This window comes from Sander lucioperca, chromosome 4 (assembly GCF_008315115.2).
Source record: "Sander lucioperca isolate FBNREF2018 chromosome 4, SLUC_FBN_1.2, whole genome shotgun sequence".
In the NCBI taxonomy this organism is placed as follows: domain Eukaryota; kingdom Metazoa; phylum Chordata; class Actinopteri; order Perciformes; family Percidae; genus Sander; species Sander lucioperca.
The window spans coordinates 4,084,365-4,105,357 of record NC_050176.1 but is presented as its reverse complement, the minus strand read 5'-3'; the positions used below and the strand labels follow the sequence as shown (position 1 = coordinate 4,105,357).

The following is a 20,993-nucleotide window of genomic DNA, read 5'->3' as shown; positions in this document are numbered from 1 at the left end:
CTGAATATCTTTGAGTTGTGGACAAAAGACGACATTTGATGACGTCATCTTGGGCTTTGGAAAACACTCATCAACATCTTTGACCATTTTATAGACCAAAGCAACTAACAAACAAAAATAATCGACGGATTAATCGACAATGAAAATAATCCTTAGTTGCAGCCCTAAGTATGTGCACTTTATATTTCCATTTTCTCTCCACACGCAAAAGTAGAACAAATCACGTTGTACCCAGCTGCAATTTCTATTATCCCAAACAAAATCTATTCTACTTTTCCTCACAGCTGAGAAGCCTCAACTTCTTCAATATCACAACAATCTGGAGCTGATTTTAATCTGTGTAATCAGCCTCTTTCGTCCTCACACTAATGTTCCATCCTTCAGCTATTATCCAATGATTTCTGTGCGTGAGCTTTCCTATCATCCAATGATCCTCCTAAAACCCCCTTACTGGTTTTGTCTCTCTCTGCTGTAATTGCAGGCTATGCCGCTTCACAGCTTCGCCCCCTTCACCACCTCACTAGTCTATAAAACCACGACGTTCCACTTCCGGAATTGCTCCGTTGCCGCCGGATGTCACTCTTTTTGGGCCAGGTGTCCGGATGTTTGGACCATCTTAGACCCTAGGAATAACATGTATGAATTTTGAAAATGGGGGTAGTTCCCCTTTAAGATTATACCTTAATACAAAGTAATACAAATACATTTCTACTTATATTTCCCTGTGAATTTTTGACATGAAGGACTTATTTTAGAATGGTGCGGATCTGTCCAGCAGCTTTTTGTCACCTCTGTGAACAATTTATGCTAAGTGTGTGCTATTTTAGTTATTTCTTTTACAATATTTGTTGTATTGTTTGGACAAGATGGTACATACAATCATAAGACACTCCTCCTGATGATTCTGCTAACCTGCTGGTCAAGATGTTCAAATTTAAAGATCAACGAAAACACAGAGCAAAAAAGTGGAAAAAGTAGGAAAGATGAACTTCACCTACAATCCCCACTACATAGACAAGCAAGAGCATCTCCTGCCTGATCACAGACAACAATGAAGAGGTCTATCTGAAAGAAGTACAACCCACTCATGAACGTTGAACGAAGACTAAAGAGATGATAGTGGATTTTGGAAAAAAGCAGGGAAGTAACTATGCCCTTCTTAATATCAGCGGGGCCTCAGTGGAGAGTGTGGACAGCTTCAAGTACCTTGGTGTCCACATCACTGAGGGTCTAGTCTATATCCACGACGTTCCACTTCCGGGATAGCTCCGTTGCCGCCGGAAATTCCGCCAGATGTCACTCTTTCCGGCCGGATGTCCGTTACCTTCCTCTTTCTTTGTGTGTAAATCCAGACAGCTAGCTAGACTATCTGTCCAATCTGAGTTTTCTGTTACATGACTAAAACAACTTTTGGTTACACTTTACTTGAAGGTATCTACATAAGAGTGACATGACATATGAAACTTGCTCCCCTTTAATATTTTGTCTACCATACTTCTATGATTTTATGATTATTTGGGACCTCATACAGCACTTGATTGTATTTTATTTTGCTTTTCAGATGTAACCAAAGGTGAACTCATGCAATTGTTAATTTTTTTTATTTTTTATTTTTTTACTGTACCAGGATTGAGGGTCCCCGGTGAGGGGTTCTGATTCTGTATGTCTGTTCCTTTGTTTGCCTTGTTTGTGAAATTATACATATAAAAAAGGCTTCAATAAATATATCTTTGAAAAAAAAAAAAGAGTGACATGACACTGTCATGAACGTGTCATAAACATTTATGAAATAACGCTTCTGTCATTAAGTGTCATTCAGTTTTTGTCATGACAAGTTATGATTAGGGTTAGGGTTAGAGTTAGAGTTAGAGTTAGAGTTAGAGTTAGGGTTAGAGTTAGGATTAGGATTAGAGTTAGGGTTAGGGTTCATGTGTCATGACAGTGTCATGTGTTCATGACAGTGTCATGTGTTCATGACACTGTCATGTCACTCTTATGTAGATACTTTCAAGTAAAGTGTTACCCAACTTTTGAACATACACATGTTCCACCAAAAAAAGTTCCTTCCCGAGGCTATTTTGCAGAGGCCGTGGGGCTCCGTTCGGAGCTCAGCGCCACCCAAGATGATTGTGATTGGTTTAAAGAAATAAACCAGAGCACGTTTTTCTCTCATCCCGGAATGCAGTGTGAACTCGCCAGACCCTCCTCCGCAGCACTGTGGAGGAAGATCTGGCAAAGCGAGACTACTACCTCACCTCCAGATGAGATGCAGATTGGCTCCTGTTTATAGGACTCTATCCATATATCTAGTCATCAGGTTACCCCCAAAGTTCTATCAAATAAAGCTTCTGCGTTCATGTAAACGTGTGCTGTCTTACCTGATTAAACTAATGGTGTATTATCCTATGGTAGTGATGAAGATAAATGCACAGGTGGCACTTTATCATTCAACAGAACCAACTTGGGGCTCTAAGCAATGGTTGGTCCACTACTTTGGTCCGGACTGAAATGTCTCAGCAACTATTGGAAGGATTGCCATGAAATTTGGTTCCCCACAGGATGAATTGGAATGACTTTGGTGATCCCATAACGTTTTCATGTAGCGCCATCATTAAGTCAAATATTAAATTCATTCATACCTGCAAACCGAGTTAGATTCCCCAAAAATGTAAACACCGCAAAAGTTATATCATTAAAATCTGCTCCAAAATCATTGGAGCCCATCAGAGTGACTTAAACTCTCTCTGGGAAAAAACGTGTTCTCCACAAGGCGAAACGTATTATTCATCATGACCATATATTTTGTCCAGTGAGTTTACACTAATGCGTTCAGGACGGCGCTATCTGCTGCCTCCCAGAAAGACCAATCGTTACTCCAAATAGTTCATTCCCTCTGCAATTAAGTTGCTGAATGTGGAGTAACTGTCTTGAATGTATTTAGCACAAACCTCATATTGGTTATGCGTTTAAAGCTGGTCGATGGCAATTTGTTATGTATGTGCAATATACTCTGCACTTTATTGATTTTTTTTATTATTTTATCTTGTCTCTCTTTATCGTACTTTATCGGCTTTATTCAGGTCTTATTTCAAATATTTTTCTTGCTGTATACTACTACTACTACTTACTTATTGTGCTCCCTCTGTCATTGATGACTGGCAGTATGAATGTATGTGTACATGTTTCGGTGGACTGTAGAAACTGAATTGCCCTTCGGGGATAAATAAAGCTATCTGTATCTGTATAAAGTGCCCTCTTGGATGTCCCTATGGTAGATAAAAGTGATAATTCACCTAGCCCTTAAATGGAGAAAACGTGATAAAGTGCCTCCTAGGGTGCCCTTCCAGTGGAGAAAAAAGGGATGCAGTGCACTAAGGGGTGCCCTTAAAATGGAGAAAAACGTGATGCAGTGCCCTAGGCTGGCCTTAAAATTGAAAACACATGACTCAGTGCCCTATAGGCTCCCCTACAGAAAACCTTCTGCACGCTGGTGCCCCACCACATGCAGCTGGGGCCCTTTTTATTTGATCTTTTTTGCCCCTGCCCTTCAGACAGCCTGGCTCCGCCACTGCCTCACTATGTTAGCATTGTTTTTGTGAGTTTGTTGGCCTCACGGAGCCTGGCAGCGGAAAAAAGTTTTTGCAGGATGGTAGGGGAAGACTCATGAATATTCATTAGGGAACTCATCCCTGAATGGCTAGTACTCGTTGCCTGCTCTGGTTGGGTTGGTTAGGTTTAGGCAAGAGGAGTGGGATTGGTTATGGTTAGGGTAAGAATGTCAGGGTGAGCCAATCAGGGATGAGTCTTCCCCAACCACCCTACAACAACAAAAATTCGCAGCCTGGCATGGCTGTAGACTGTTTGATATCAAATGAATGATGCTTTACAATTACAATCAGCAAAGTTGAAAAGAAAGCCAGATAAAGTTAAATAATTAAGATCCTGAATATGAAAGAGAAACAAACCTTTCATTAATTAGACTACGCAGCACATCTGCCGATTGTTTTCCTGATTAGTACATTCATCGTTTTGTCTATAAAATGTCAGAATATACAAAAAACGCTGTCAGCTCAAGGTGGCCTTATAAAAATGGCTTGGTCTGCGAGAACAACGCTCAAAACATTCAAAGCTTTTCAGTTTTTACCATCATGTATCCCAAAGAAAAGCATGAAATTCTCAAATGTATTAATACAGTTTCATTACCATTATTAATATCAAAACACAGCCACCAGAGGGCCTCAATGAAACAAGACAAAATGCAACTTCCAGTAGCTTCATATAACGGGTTATTTAAATAGAATAAAAAAAAACGCGAATGTTCACAGACTATAGTTTGTAGACAACCATTTGAAGCTGACTTTGAAGTCCCTTAAAGATTGAACCAGATTTGGCACAAAAAGCTGCTTTAAATAACTAGTTAGCAGTTCTGTTTCCTAGTTTAAAAGTGTCCATATTTGACACAGAGTGCTGCTGGGGCCTCAGTAACTTGCTGTCCACTTTTATTGCAACAGCTGACATTAATGGCGACACCTCGCCCCACTGGGACTCAGAATCTCCTGCAGGTGTGTACGAACAGAGAGCACGAGCGCAGGAAGTGGTTTTCAGTCTGACAAGCCGATCTCAGCAGGAAGCGCCGTCTCGCTTTGACAGGAAACTGATCTTAACAGTCAACAGTCCACACACCCACAGGTATCTGATAACAAGTGGATACTGCCGCTCGTTTACTTATAGACTGCTTTATGGATCATGGAATCAATAGTAGTCACGGGTGGTGTTTGTGTGCTAGACCTTTACATGCAGAATCATTGAAAATGTTGATTTTGTTACACAGGAGAAATGTTTTTTATGTCATTGAAAGTACTACACGTATATTTCTGAACCTAGAAATCCCAGTTAGTTTAATTGAACTATTGATTTCTCAACCACTAAGCATCTTGACAGATTCAATTGAACAGTAGAAGGCGGAGGAGGGGGCGGGCGGGAGTAAGGGTTAGAAATGGAGTTGCATCCTCCATCATTTAAACAAACTCAGCCCACATTTCTCATACCCGCAGTGGGACAGACTAAATGACAGACAAGCAGGTTTCCTGTGAGGTAATGATAGAGCTGAAGCAAGCCTACATCCTATCACAGATGTGTACATTTCTTTGAGTTATGGTTGCTGTGCAAATAAAAGGCTGATTTCTTTAAGACATCCTGAGTCCTGTGTTTAAAAAGACTCCAGAGAAAGTTTTGTTCTGTTTTGAAGGGAAACCTTAGACATAAAAGCAGAACAGGAAGTGAGGAAGAAGGGAAGTATTAGGTGAAAACATAAAGCACAGAAAACAAATAATGAGTGATGAGATTACTGTAAATAGATGAACTTCTCAGTGACATTTCATGAGGAAGCAAGCGCCTCGTGAGTGAGAGGGAGATGGGGTGCTGCAGCAAAGCCACCGACAGACAGAGCAGCTAGTCGCGTGTTATTGCCGGATAACATTTTGCAAGACAGGAAACGAGAGAAGCAAAGAGAGATTGAACCAGCGAAGACACTGACATACTGTCATCCTTAGCTCTCACAGCAGTCTCTAAGATTGCAGTAAATCAGAGGGGAAACGGCTGAAAGGCATTTCATTTCTAATTTTGTTGGATGTTTGATGCGTCCTTGAGAGGAGAGACGAAACTTGAGTCACACCTGAAATATCTGAAATGGGCACTGAGGAGAAGGCTTTAGAGCCTGCAGCTCAACAACCAGTGCAGGAACAGGGTCCACCAGAGAAGGAAAAGGAACCCCCTGTGGAGCCCGCCCGAGGACAATCGTCTGAGACCAGCGACCCCCTCAACACGTACAAGTGGCACACGGGCTCCAAGGGAACACTCGACGAGGTGAAAGAAGACGGGGAGGGAGGAGCGGCAGCGGCAGCAGCAGCTTCTTCCACATCCACACTTGATAAGATTCAGAAGGCCTCCACCAACAAATGGAGCAAGATGCAAAACTGGCGCAAGGCCCTGAGCGAGGACCCCGGTGACAAACATTCACCCAGTGGGAAAGGCGGAGAGGCAGCCAAGCCGGATAAAGGCGGCAGAAAGAACCCCTTCAGAAGGGCCCTGTCCGAGCCTCCTGGGTCACTGTTTGCAGCCCTGGCTCCTTCCTCCAGCTCTGCCAGCCCGGCTCATGCAGCGTCATCGTCTGCTGCTGCAGACACCCAGGGGGTCTCCTCCACAGACCCTTCGCAGAGAGGAAGCGGAGGGGCACTCCTAAAAAAGTACCTGAGGACTGTGTCCCAGAAGCTTAAAAGGCCCAAGCTGCAGAGTCGGAACAGCACCCCAACATTACTGCAAGGTAATGCTTCCTGAACCTGAAAATATATGTTTAGTCCAACTATATGAACGTTGTTGCCCAGTCTTCACATGTTGTGTTTGAGATTAGCACAGTAGTGTGGATCATGATGTGTTAAATACATCAAATGATGGTCAAATGGGAATCCTCACGTAGTAAAATGGGTCAGGGGTGTCAAACTCAAATTCACTAAGGGCCACGCTGGAAAACGAGAATAACATTAAGGGCCAACATGTATAGTTTATTGACATGTCGAAAGTCAAATATTTTTGACTGTATTATTATTGCATGTCATATAGCTTTCTCACTTACAGTTTGGTTGACACAAAGCCCTAAAAAAAAATCAAATCAGCAAAAAAGTTCCTTAGCCATCACAGTTTAGCAAATCAAGCAAAACAATGTTTACATATTTTACAACAACCTGTTTCCCAGCCTGAATATGAAAACTCTCTGCTTCTGGGGGAATTTCTGAGTCTCAAAATCGGCAAATCTGCCAAATTCTGCTTTGAGTGTCGCATTATTGCATTTTGAAAACAGATCTCGTCTTTTTGGTTTGGCGCACATCTTGGCGGGCTAAAATTTATTGGGAACTTTAATTGATAAGCAGGGCCGGATCAAAACTTGCCAGGGGCCAGATTTGGCCCACGGGCCTTGAGTTGACACGTGTCCTATGTGGTTCAAGCCGGATTCTACTGCACGTAGGATCATTGAATAACACACTTACAGTAGGTGAGGTATGTGTGACTTTCTTCACAGTGACACGAGATATATTATATGTTATATATATTACATGTTGTGCCATATTAGACTAACTCAGTGATAAAACATTACCTAAGAGAAAAGCTGACACACTTAAAATAAGATGACCTTAAGGAGGAACTTTAGGGGTGGGAAAAAAAAATCTTAAAATCGTATGTATCGTGATTTTTTTTTGCCGATGATTTCTAAAATCGATTCTTTTCCCTAAAATCAATTTTTATTTTTTATTTTATTTTTTTTTACCAATGATTCACCTAAATATTTAAATATTAAATTTAAATTTGAATTTAAATATTTGCACCCCCCCACACACATACACACACACACACAACACACACACAACCCCACACACATATATTGACGGCACCCCCTCCCACAAAATACTTCCAACGTCCCTGTGAGTAATGGATTCAAATGTGAAAAAATGTGTTAACTTTTTGCATATTGAGGAACTCAGTACAAATATTTGGTTCATTGGCATGCTCCGCCTCTGTGTAGCCAGTTAAAATGTTAGCAGGTCTCCCATCGTGGATGCGGAGTAAAACAGTAGGCCTATGGAACGGCTTATGGAAATGTCTGTGTTTTCATTAGGGATCGACTGATGCTGGTTTTTCAAGGCTGATACCAATACCGATTGTTAGCAGTTAATCAAACCGATATTCAAAATGCATTTACAGTGAAAATGAAAATCTTTAAGTCAAAATTAAGATTTTGGAATGTTACAAACTAGTGATGGTCAAATAAAGCTTTGCGAACCACTGTCTTTATTTTCTGAGAAAAAGGTTAAAGGAATGGCAATGAACAGAGAGCACCATCTAGTGAGCTCAGAAAATAAAGACCATCATTTGACCATCACTATTACAAACTCCAACACAAAACTTAGTTTAAAGGTCCCATGGCATGAAAATGTCACTTTATGAGGTTTTTTTTAACATTAATATGAGTTCCCCCAGCCTGCCTATGGCCCCCCAGTGGCTAGAAATGGCGATAGGTGTAAACCGAGCCCTGGGTATCCTGCTCTGCCTTTGAGAAAATGAAAGCTCAGATGGGCCGATCTGGAATCTCCTCCTTATGAGGTCATAAGGGGAAAGGTTATCTCCCCTTTCTCTGCTTTGCCCACCCAGAGAATTTGGCCCGCCCATGAGAAAGAGAGACACATCATGGCTTGAAAACAAGCGAAGCATGGCAGTTGGCAAAGGCCACACCCCCACCCTCCACCCTGCCCCCCCTCCCTCTCTCCTCCTCATTAGCATTTAAAGCTAAAGACACAGAAATGGCACGTCCTAAGGAAAGCTCATTGTGGGACTGGCTCTAGTGGCTGTAATTCTGCACCAAGGCTGAATTTGGGGAAAGAGACTTCAGATACAGTATTAGGGGACCACTAAGGTCTATATAAAAGAGACTTCAGATACACTATTAGGGGACCACTAAGGTCTATATAAAAGCATCCAAAAAGCAGCATGTCATAGGACATTTAAATGCGTTAAGCAGTTATGTAATACATTAGAAACTTTCAACATAAAACCCAGTAAAAAAGTCAGAAAGTAAATAAAAAAAAAAAAGAAAATCTGTCCCTCTCACTTCTGAAGTCACGGCTACGCCCCTGGTAAAGACACAGTGTTCTGTGTAAATGTGTGAAGCAAGAGTAGAGGGGTTAAGCAAGGCTGTAATCCCAGCCCTACCCTTTTCAAATATGTAAAGCAACATTAACTGAACAACAACAGCTGTTTTTTAAACACATAAATCAAGTGTCTGTTTTATGCAGATGATCTGGCCTTTTCTCTCCCCCATTAAAAAAGACTTGAGCTGAACCCAGACTTTCTTTATCAGTGCTGTCAGACCCTCAAGGTGAACATGACAAAGACCAAACCATCACTTTCCAGAAAACGTTCAAACTGTTGAGCGATGGCCCAGAAATGTAACGTGGCTGTAACTGAAGAGCAGCAAACCAATACTGATACTTACCAAAATTTACAAACCACTGTCACAGGAAACTTCCGCTCTGCTGAGAAGGAACTCAAAGCTAGAGTAACACAGGCTCCAACTCACATTTCAATAATGTACAAAGAAAAAAATACATTAATTAAGGGTAGGATTAGGTCTTCTTTACTAGATTTATTAAACTCTACAGCCATATTTAAACTAGTTGCCCTACTATTGCCTGTCACTACATTTAAGGTGAAAATAAAGCATCAGGAACCTCAGCCAACTTTGGGATAACATCAGAGACATTGTTTGAGCCAAAGTTCACAACAAAAACTAAATACATATTTGGGCCTCGGCTGACTATGACCACAGAAAGTGGAAGAAACCATGGCAACACACACAGACTGAGCAACAATCATCCAAGTGTACAAGAGATTTCATTTGGAGAAAATCTCATTAATTACATTCCATACATACATTCCATACATATTCCTCCTATTCCTCGTCATTTTACGGATGTTTTATTGTTGCAATAGTTTATTATCTATCCTATATATCTTCTTCCTTACTAGAAACACTTACATTGATCAGAGCATTCATTGTTTATTGCTACTGGCATTCACCTAACTTTTATCAATCTATTCATTATTGTACTTAAGCAAAACACTTAAAACATCACGCCCTTTACGGTTATGAGAACATTTAAAGTACCATGATGCAAATACGTTTTGAAGGGCGTGTATATCGAGAAACAACTACTGAGGAACTGCAGGATGTGCGTCATGAAAAGACAACGATAGCATCAGTAAACCTAGCAACTCCACAAATGGGAGTGGCCAAGTGCTGTGAGAGATAAGTGCCATAATTACCTAAAATAATAAACAAACTGCGTGTGCCTGCAATTCCGGCCATATTCACATTTCATTGTACGGTATAGTTGGTTATCCACAGTGTGAGAAATGTGTTATTTATTTGGTTGGATTATGGATTGTATGGTGGGGATAGACCGCTTGCAACTTGTGTCAATTCTCTGTAAGCTGCGTAGTGATGAATATCAATGTGTGTGTGTGTGTGTGTGTGTGTGTGTGTGTGCGTGTGTGTGTGTGTGTGTTTGTGCACGTCTGTTTGTATAGCAGATGTGGGTGAGGATGTACCCACTGAACTCCCAAGACTACAATGGGCCCCGCCTCAGGAGGTGCCCTTATGGGACATTAGCAACTGTATGCTTGAAGATGGACAAATTCTCATTTCTCCAGAGGAAGAGGTACCACACATACAAGCCACTCACCAACTCCCCATGGGTCACCAAAAGTCATTACATATGTGAAAAATGTAAAACAGAAAGGTGAAAGCACTAAACTTCCTCTAAAGTGACACAATATGTTTGTGTGTGTGTGTGTGTGTGTGTGTGTGTGTGTGTGTGTGTGTGTGTGTGTGTGTGTGTGTGTGTCTGTCTTCCTCAGCCAACGATGTGGACCCGAAACCGTGTCAGCAGCTGCCTGTCCAACCTCAGCATGCAGAACCTCGTAGATATCGACACAGGTTAATACATCACCCACACACATGTATACATTTGGCAAAATAAAGAACAGATTCCTGTATTTTAAATGAGTAAGTAATATGTATGACCAGCTGCTACTGACATCACAGCAACACAGTATGATTCTGCAGACAGTCACAGAGGAAATAGCTGAATGTTTATGCGTGCGAATGACTGTCAAATTACTTCCTCTACATTTTTGGGGAAGATAGCATCTCGCCTGGGTGTTCTAGCAGTCCAATGAAAACTCGTAGTGAGAGAGAGAGCATAGCCAGTATCTGCTTCCATTCAACTCTGGCGTTTTTGCTTAGAAGAAGCTGCAGTGTGGAAGTGACTGATCCTGTAATGCTTTTGGCTGGTTGGCGCATTGTCACCATCAACATATGTTAATGAGGAGACAAAGGCAATGTTAAAGGGGCAGACGTCTAAGTAACAAGACTGTGGCACACATTTGGACTAAATGATGGGATTTAGACGCTGGATTGTTTGTGGCGGGGCCTTCGGTAAGCTAAAAAGAATGGAAAATGTGTCTGACAGTACTCTACGTTGTTCTTTATTCACATCTTTGATCTATACCCTATAATTGAAGGGTTAAAAAATACACTGAAGAGAAAAATCAGGGCAAATCATGCAGGAATGTGATTTTCTGCAAAGCTTTGATTGCGTTTCAATAAGAAGAATGTCTGCTTGTGAATTATAAACTAATAGTAAACTTTACTTCGATAGTTGCAGCTCCAGTTGAATACCACATCCTGTGTGGCCTAATCTAAAAGTATTTGCTAATACTACCGCTTTGACTATTGTTTTGAGAGTTGGTGGTGACGACAGTGAATTTTGAAAAAAGGGTTTGAACCTAAAAGAGTTCCAATCAAAGATTTGGTTTGTAAAATTGAGTCCTGGAAACAAATTATTCAGATTCAAAGTATTGACTGCAAACCCTAAATGGAAAGAAAATTTGTTTGGCTAAACTAAAACATGATACAGAGAATATAAAAAAAGCCAATAAAATGAATATATAAAAATGAAATGGTCAATATCAAATATCAAATATTTCTTCCCGATACTTAGAATGTAGCCCTGATCATGTGGGGTTACCAGGTGGCCCTCGACCAAAGAACCAAGATGGCGGTGTAAGGGTGAGTAAGACATCAGAGATAACATTCTTTCTGCTACTCCTGCATTTCCTGTTGATGTTTTACATAATTGTTCTGATGGCATCGTGCTTGCCTTTGTCGCCCTAAGGCACTGATTAAGCGACGTCTCGAGAACAGGGCCAAGAGGAATAGCAACACCCAGCTGAACCCTCTAGGACTAAACAAAGGAAGCAGGTAAAGCAGGGACGGAGCCACACGTTGTAAACATTCGGGGCTAACCACTTGAACATCCAAACATTGTTTTGTCTGTGTTGTGCTCTGTAATCAAGAACATCATGAAACCTTGACTATGAGGTTTAAGTGCAGACATAAAGTTTTGATTTATGGTTGTTTACATTAATATTGGGTTGGGGAGGGGGGGGGGGGGGCGCAAATGTATAACAACAGCCTACAGTACACACACTAGCGTCTTTGTGAGGCTGAGCTAAATGCTAACTTCAGCGTGCTAACATGCTCACAATGACAATGATAACATGCTGATGTTTAGCAGGTATCATGTTACCAGCTACAACCTCTGGGGACCATGAAGGTCTTTTACAAAATGTCATGGTGATCGACGTGATCTCTACAAGATCACATTCTTTTCTCTTACCACAATGACAAGAAAGACGAGATTCTAATCTATCAATACATATATCACACGAATATTCATGTAACCTGTGAAAGTTCTACATAGAGCTAGAGTCCCACAGGTGTAACAATGGGTAGTATAGGGTGAAAGTGAATTTTACTACCCTTGACAATTCATGGTATATTTAATTGGTATTTTTACATTTGACATTTTTACCATTTTGACTGGATTTTTCTACTCTGGTCATTTCTAAGGCACTATGGTTCCCGGGAGTCAGTGTCCATTCCAGTCAGTGCGGTGGAGAGTCTAGATCTGAGTGCAGACACCAGCACTGTCATCAGGCCGGTCCACAGCTCCATTTTGGGGGAGAAGTACTGCTTTGAGGTCTGAATTCTGTCGATGATACTCCTTCAGGCTCCTCAAGGAGCTTCCTACAGTGCCCTCCATTGTTTTGAAAAAAATAAACTTTCTATCCCATTAAGGCTAACATGGTCCTGTTGGTTTCAATGTGCTTACAGGTGATAAACTCTGAGAACACCCACTGCTTTGGCTGCTCCTCAGCTGCAGAACGTGATCGTTGGATTGAAGACCTGAGAAGGGCTGCCCAGCCCAACAAGGTAAACCATTTGTTGCAAAAAATGTGTCATGCAAAATCAAAATCCTAATAAAAAAAAAAAAAAAAAAACTAAACGCATCATTGTTCACAGGATAACATCGAGCGTACAGAGAACTCCTTGAGTCTGTGGGTAAATGAAGCGAAGGATCTGCCACCCAAACGGAGTTATTACTGCGAGTTACACCTGGACGGGACCCTGTTCGCCCGCACCAGCAGCCGAGCTGTCGGCAAGCTGCCTAACCGCTCCAGTCTGGCAGGGGACAACTCCACTTCGTCTTCAGGAGGTCCGGGGGCCAGTGGCGGTGCGGCCGGAGGGTGTCAGTTATTCTGGGGGGAATTCTTTGAGCTAGACAACTTGCCTTGTGTCTCCCAAATCACTCTGCACCTCTTCCGTGAAGAAGACCCCAAGAAAAAGCGCCACTCCCGAGACGAAGTCAGCCTGCACCCACTGGGCAGTGTGGTCATACCTTTAGCTGAGATCCGAGGGAGGACCTATCAGGAGAAGTGGTATCCCATTACTCCATACAAGGCCTCAGGCACAGCGGGGAACAAAGAACTGCTGGGGCCACAGGCTTCACTCCGCATCAAGGCCCGTTCTCAGAATTTGAAAGTGCTGCCCATGGAGAAATACAAGGAGTTTGCCGAGTATGTGACAGTGGATTATGTGGAAATGTGCAGAAACCTGGAACCACTTCTAAATGTGAAGCAGAAGGAAGAGCTGGCAGGAGCTCTGGTCCACGTACTGCAGAGCATTGGCAAAGCCAAGGTGGAGTCTAAAAGAAAATGCATATAAGCTAACTGCATCACAATCAGATTTTTAAAAATACAACAAAAATGAATAATCAGACATATGTTTTCTTATCTAAATGTGTATGCTTCAGGAGTTCCTCCTTGATCTTGGCAGTGCAGAGGTGGAGCGTCTTGGAGAGAAGGAAGCAATGATCTTCAGAGAGAACACGTTGGCCACTAAAGCCATAGATGAATATATGAAGCTGGTTGGCCAGAAGTACCTCATTGCCACACTAGGTAAGGTAGCTCAGTGGTAAAGGTGGCTTCTTGTAATTGGTACTGGTTGGTGCTTTGCTTGTTTTCACCGAACTCTGTGCTTTCTTTTTTACCGCAGGAGACTTTATCAACCGACTTTACGCATCGGTGGAGAACTATGAAGTTGACCCTCGTAAATGCCATGCCTCTGAATTGTCAAACAACCAAAAGCACTTGATGGAAGCCTGTGAAGAGGTGGTGCAAAAGATTATTGCGACCAATGGGTGAGAGAGGAGAAAAGACATGAAATAACAAATAGTAAATGTTCAGGCCAGTAGTAGCGTCCGTTCAATTCACAAAGCTGATGCTTGATATGTTTCTTGCCTAAAGACCCTTTCCTGAAGAGTTAAACAAGATCTTCTCCAGCTGGGTGGAACTGTGTGAAGACCAGAGCAGACCAGAGATTGGCCAGCGTCTCATCTCTGCTTCCCTCTTCCTTCGATTCTTATGTCCTGCTATCCTCAGTCCTTCTCTTTTTGGTCTGACACAGCCTTATCCAGAGCCAAACACCCTGCGTACCCTCACCTTAACTGCCAAAGTCATCCAGAATCTGGCCAACTTCACACTGTGAGTGGCTACTTATGTGCTACAAAATTCAATGACAATACAAATTCTTCTTAGTTTACCCGAAGTGGTTTAAGTCAATGAAATTTTGTTGTGATTCAGGTTTGGAGAGAAGGAGGAGTACATGCTCTTTATGAATGAATTCCTGCAGCAGCACTGGGATGGAATGAGGGGGTTTCTACAAACGGTGTCAAATGGAGACACAGAAATTCCAATGTCTTCCTTCGATGGCTATGTGGATCTGCCTCTGCGCTTGGCTGTGCTCCATGGCCTTCTAGTAGACATCATCTATCAGAGGGACCAGGTAGGACAGAAAACCTAGGAGTCCAGTTGGTAGTTAGTTGTAAAGCTTTGTGTAACTCTAGTATTTCATATTTGTGTGTAGCTGATGAAGGCTGCTTATTAAGAATCTTTCATTTCTCCTGGTGTCCATGTGTAAGCCAGGACTCTAAACTTCACCCCAGTGGAACCAATTACACCATATCTGTTTGTATCACTTATCAGATGAGTTAAATGGATCACGGACAGTATACGTCATTCTATTCAAAACGGGATTTTCCTTTTCAGCCTCCCTCTAAGATATGCATTGACTGGACTTAATACATCAAAATTCATGGTCAATCAGGTTAAACACTGGCCTTTTGCATAAGGTGATTCTACTGTGTACTATACTGTTGATCAAGTGTTAGAAAAATAATAGTGATTGAAAAAAAAAATTTGCGGGTACCAAAAAAAGCTTCAATACTTTTAATAATTCTCTAATTAATAATCCATATCATTATAACCCTCTAGATGAGGAGGAGGGGAGGAGTAAAATGTGATCTGTATCCAGACACTATTTGGAAAGAGCTGGTTTTGGACGTTTGCAATTAGACATTTTTATTTCAATCTGCCAGATTAGTTATAGTCCGGCACAGTTGACTACATCCTGACTGATGTCTGCATGTACAGCTTGTCTTAATGGCATTTTTTTGTCCATACAAGGTATCTAGATAATTATCAAATGTCTAAAGAGTATACTATATGGGGCCTAACATGCAGCTTGTTTCTCCCTCAGGACACAGTTGAAAAGCTGCACCCTCTGCCTTCCATTCTGAACCAAATAACAGAGTCACTGGGCCCCGAAGCACATCGGATCATAATTAGCAGGTATGTTTAAGGCCTATATCTTATTTGACTTGTCAGCAACTTGTAACTTGTATTATAAACTTGAACTTGGTTTTGTTACGTGCTACTTCTTGCAGCCAAATGGGACAAGCCAAGCCAGTGTACGTTCCTCCTAAACACTTGAGCAAGTATAGCCCTCACCAACCATCCCTCCAGCAGCTTCCTGTGGACACCAAAGGCCTACAAGATGGGTATGATAGTTGTATGTTTGTAAATGGGCCCAGCCAATATCGCTGGGCTTAGCTAATGTTGCTTTTTTTTTAGGTCAATAACCATGAAGGAGATTTCTGACTGCCCCTCAAGTTTTTGTGCCAGTGATCCAACCACTCATTGATTTAATTTCTGCCACTTATCCTGTATGGCTTATGGGAGTCTGGCATTGCCAGACCTTACTCTTCTTACTCTTATTTTACCTTTAATTTGACTGTGAGCAACTGCAACTAAACAATTTCCCCGAGGGGATCAATACAATTATTATGATTCTGATACTCCACAGCACTGTGGCTCCACCACACATACATTCTGGGATTGCATTTCTTTAAACCAATCACAAGCGTCATGGGCGGCGCTAACCTCCGGACACAGCGATGGTGGCTCTGCAAAATAGTCTGGGGAAGGAACTTGTTTTGGTGGAACAAAAGAACACATACAATATTACATGAAGTCAACTATTCACACAATACAGTAACGTGAGCTATTTAAATTAGCTGGATACAAACGTCATTTGCTCTTACCAGTGTATCGCTGCGTGTACTTCGTCCACAGCAATCCCCAACAGTCGGACCCAAAATGTCCCAGTTAGAGAGTAAATGCTGTAAAAATATTCTTCGTAAATCTTTACAATCATTCCCTGAAAGAACCAAGCAGGCTTGCCTAGTTGCACAAACCAAATTTTCTTCAAAACTTGCTATTTTCAGCGTGCAGCTTGCTAGCTCGAAGATTGTTGTTTCCCGTAGCGTACAGAGTTATCCTGGAAATGTGCTTCCATTGATCCAGACTAGGCTTGTGGTAGCTACAATGCAGGTAGGCCAGACTTACTTAGATGCTAGACCTCCAGCTATGTGCTCCAGATCTTTTTGGCAAATCCAGAGGTACTCTGCACCATGTGCAAAAGAAGTACCATTTCACTATGTTTTACTGCAATAAATATGTGGTAAGTTAAAGGCTTCTGTTATATTATCATCATCATCCTTTACTCAGTTTGGGATAAATGCATACACAGTGTCCAGTACAGGTATAGGATGGTCAAACCTGCTAAGATAATTTGCAGATTTTCCAAATGCCATCATTTGATGTATGGCACTTAACATACATTTTTCAAAGAAACAATTCGCACATCCAACAATTCTTCTGTGCAGGTGCGTTGGAAAATATCACAGACTTGAAAAAAGGACAATACCACGCTCTGCTCTTGCTACAGTATCACCATTTTGTGAAGAAACTAACTTTTCAGTTCCTCTGGCCCTTCGTCACAAGTATACTAAAATACACTTGACGAAGGCCCAGAGGGATAAATGGTGATGCTGCAGCAAGAGCAGAGGGCAGGATTTTCCTTTTTTTTTCTTCGAGACTTGAATAATTAATACAGTCATCCATGCATGCATTTATTCATTCATTCGACAGGGATGGCAGGACTCGGAGGAGTATGAGAGAGAGGAAGCCAGTCACCAGAACTCAGAGTGCTCCACACAGACGTCCTGGTCAGGCAAAACATACCTTGAAGAGGCAGATAAGTTCTGAAGTTCTGCCGACAGCTGACAATGAACAAGAGATGGAGACCAACCAACCTCTTATCTCATTACCAAATACTGTGAGTGAAAAGGGGAACTGTGAGCCTAGCTCGGCTATTTTGGCTACTGAGCTCAGAAGGTCACGTGCCCATGCCATTGCTATTAATACTGTCATTAATACTTTTTAAGTAGGCTATCTTGAAATAATGCATGCTTATTCAATAGTAATAAACATGTGTTGACTTGTATGTTAACACAGAGATAGTATGACTTTGTGTGGTTAATTGGAAGGAATTCATTAGACTATATTTCCTTTTGTTTCAGAGTGCCAGTGTCAAACGTCCACATGCTCTGGTTCCATGGTTCAAAGTCAGCCACAACAGGGAGTCAAGTGAGATGAAGACTGAGAATGAGCAGTTCAACTTACTGGATAGGGTATGTGTCAAACCTGCTTCCCCACTAAAGTGCAGTTCCCCACTAAAATTGGGGACTCAAAATTGCCGAAATGTGTGAATGTGAGCATGAATGGTTGTCCGTCTCTATGTGTCAGCGCTATGATTGACAGGTGAACTGTCCAGGGACCAATGTCAGCTGGGATCGGCTCTAGTCCCTGTGACCCTCTAAGGCAGGGGGGTCTCCAGTGGCTCCCTGTGGCTTTGACAAATAATTATACAGAAATGAATAACACTGAAAACATTTTAGTTTTCATTTATTATTGTTGTAAGCCTAAAGTGATTCTTACATTCTTCATTTAGGCTATAAAACATTTCAGTCAACTAAAATGTGCATCATAGCCTACGTACTGTATGTCTACGGCCACTGTGCTTTCTCCTCAATTTTTGCCGAGTGGTCTGGAGTTTCCATAGACCAGCTATGGATTCCAAATCCCCAAAAAAGTAATATAAATGACATTTCCAGAACAAGCACACTGCATTTGTAGGTATCTGGCTTGTGATGAGAGAAAGAGAGTGATTTCGGAAGTAGTGCAGAAAGCAGAGCAAATGTACTTTAAAGAATTGGCTCAAATGGTCAAAAGGCAGGGCAATAAAGCTTGCAACAAACATCACCATATTAACAAATGCTCATTCGGACCTATTAGTAATGTTGATTAGCTAATTTAAACTTAATAGGCTGTTACCTTTATTATAAGGCTCAAATATGTTTTGCGGCTCCAGACCAATTTTTGTAATGTTTTATGGCCCAAGATGGCTCTTTTAATAGTGAAGGTTGCCGACCCCTGCCTAAGGGATAAGCAGGTATAGCTAATGGAATGGAATATCATAAAATGTCAAATTGTCATTCACATCCCAGCATGCTCAGGAGCTGTCAGAGCTTCGTCTGGGGATAGAGCAGGTGACAGAGCGTGAGCTGGACATGGCAAAGCGCCTGGAGGACTTCATTATCCAAAGCCAGGACCAGAATGCAATGCTGCAGGCTGAGGTGGCCAAGCTCCAGGATCAGCTGACTGTGCAAGAAGAGCAGCTCGCCAGCGCCACCTTCAGGTATGATAGTAGAGCTAAACGGTAATGTGCATGTTCTAAATGTCAGCAAATGTATTCTGTTTATATATATATATATATATATTTATTGTAACTATGACTCCGTCCTTTTACAACTGTCTGATCCTAGGATCAGTGCTGTGCGATACCAGTCACCTATGTGGTAAGACTGGTATAGCGGTCTTCTTTTATTTGTGTCGGCCTTTTTTTAATTGTGTTGTATGTTTTTAAATGGACCTTGAGTCTAACAATAAAAAGCTATCTATCTATCTATCTATCTATCTATCTATCTATCTATCTATCTATCTATCTATCTATCTATCTATCTATCGATCTATGTTAGGGCTGTCAGTCAATTAATATATTTAATCGTGATTAATTGCATGATTGTCCACAGTTAAGTCGTGATTAATCACAGAATTTTTTATTTGTTCTAAATGTTTAACACCTAAATAAATAAAGTTTCTTACTACTTTAAACTCTCTATCCACAGCACTTAAAGAAAACTCACCTGTAAAGCTAGTTCACCTGTTACTGTCGTTATTTCCTTCTTCCAGAACAACAAGGAGTTGAGTTTTCATTAAAAGAAGATTATGACTGCTGTGTAAACTGCATGCCAAATGAATCAGAGCACACAGGGCCATATGAGCATTTGCTGACAAGCATTTAAAAAGGCTACTGTTTTAAACGGAGTCCGACCATAGACTGTATAAAGAGAGTCTGACGCGGTCACTTCACATAAAACACACCAGGGCTACGTTCGCTCCAGCTAACTTCAGGGTTAACCAAATATTCTCTGTCTTTTTTTCGGTGTCTGTTACAGACTGGGTGTGATTGAGGAGGAGAGGGAGGAAGATGAGAGGAAGCTAAGTGTTGCCATTGCAGCAGCGGAGCGAATGAACGTACTGGTAAGAAAGACAGAAAAATTATCAAGCTTTTTTAAAAAGAATAGTTCACCTTACATATCACAATTGACTGGTTCATTTATGCAGCTTTAGGTGAAAAGCATTCATTTTAACTTGTATTTAGTTGTATACCTACATATTTGAACTATTTGTGTGATGTAATGTTAATTTGGAGTCCTAAAATCAAAATTAAATTAATTTGAGAGTGTGTTTGGTGCCATTTTTAAGGTTTCACCTGACCTGTGGTTGAATAGATAATAAACTTAACCTAATTTTGGAGTTAACTATGACGTGATGTTGTTATCAGTTCACATGCATTGCATCCTTTCCATAATACTAAGACCATTACTATGGATTTACTGTGAGAGAAACCCCTTCATTGACAGTATACAGCAGTTGAATTGCATACATGAGCAAGCAGATGAAAACATATGGATGGCTCTTTTCTATGTGCTCACAGGAGGAGCAGTTTGCAGACCTGCTGAAGGACCTCCAACAGCTCAGTGAGGCCTACAACAGTGGCCAAAACAACATGCAGCATCCTGAAAAGCCACACATCAACAGCATCTGAACTGTGACAGCAAAAAGATTTAGAGCTGCGCTACAAGTTTGTGTAAATACATACGTAGAGTTCATGGGGAAGCCACTGCCTGAAGTCACAGTTATGGTTTTTGATCAGGTGTAATTTCATTTTATAAACATTAGAATAAAAGTGAGTGGGCGACTGAGGTGAAAAGAAAAACCTACAGGAATCTTTACTGTATCTTAGTTACAGATGTGTTTTGAGTTGTAAACCTGGTAAATAAAAGAACTACTCTCTCAGTACATTCTGCAGTGGGTTATTCTTAGTGCAACAGTGGTGGAACATTACTAAGGCTACATTTACATTGCTACGTTTTGGTTTTTAAGCGGAGTTTTGAGCCAAAAGCGATCCTCATGGGTTTTTGTTTTTTTTGAAGATTATTTTTTGGGCTTTTCCGCCTAGGGCTGGGCGATATATTGATAATATATTGATATTGTGATATGAGACTAGATATCGTAATATCATGATATGACATAAGTGTTGTCTTTTCCTGGTTTTAAAGGCTGCATTACAGTAAAGTGATGTACTTTTCTGCACTTACCAGACTGTTCTAGCTGTTCTATTATTTGCCTTTTCCCCACTTAAACATTATGTCCACGTTACTGATGATTATTTA

The 20,993-nt window shown here is 41.3% G+C and overlaps 1 protein-coding gene across 3 annotated transcripts; it reads left to right on the top strand.

The window, feature by feature from the left end:
- The first annotated feature begins 5,289 nt into the window (after positions 1-5,289).
- rasal3 (RAS protein activator like 3) lies at positions 5,290-20,609 on the top strand. Of its 3 annotated transcripts, none has more exons than XM_031284502.2 (19): positions 5,290-6,322; positions 10,138-10,268; positions 10,468-10,546; positions 11,613-11,680; positions 11,787-11,872; positions 12,524-12,653; positions 12,788-12,886; positions 12,977-13,651; positions 13,767-13,911; positions 14,009-14,153; positions 14,260-14,496; positions 14,596-14,797; positions 15,551-15,642; positions 15,738-15,851; positions 17,284-17,470; positions 17,715-17,825; positions 18,702-18,892; positions 19,713-19,797; positions 20,255-20,609. In XM_031284502.2, exons 1-19 carry the CDS (start codon positions 5,689-5,691, stop codon positions 20,363-20,365), a joined length of 3,522 nt encoding a protein of 1,173 aa, XP_031140362.2. In that variant the 5' UTR covers positions 5,290-5,688; the 3' UTR covers positions 20,366-20,609. The 3 variants fall into 3 exon arrangements, with proteins under 3 accessions (XP_031140362.2, XP_031140361.2, XP_031140363.1); XM_031284501.2 differs by having other exon boundaries at positions 5,295-6,322; positions 10,141-10,268; XM_031284503.2 differs by lacking the exons at positions 5,290-6,322; positions 10,138-10,268; positions 10,468-10,546 and adding an exon at positions 10,743-11,047.
- The last annotated feature ends 384 nt before the right edge of the window (positions 20,610-20,993 follow it).

Bases quoted from the DNA above. Each gene is read 5' to 3' on its own strand.
- rasal3 (XM_031284502.2), top strand. From the start codon at position 5,689: ATGGGCACTGAGGAGAAGGCTTTAGAGCCTGCAGCTCAACAACCAGTG. The intron at 14,798-15,550 runs GTAGGACAGAAA...TTTCTCCCTCAG, and splicing joins TCATCTATCAGAGGGACCAG to GACACAGTTGAAAAGCTGCA. The intron at 15,852-17,283 runs GTATGATAGTTG...TTCATTCGACAG, and splicing joins ACCAAAGGCCTACAAGATGG to GGATGGCAGGACTCGGAGGA.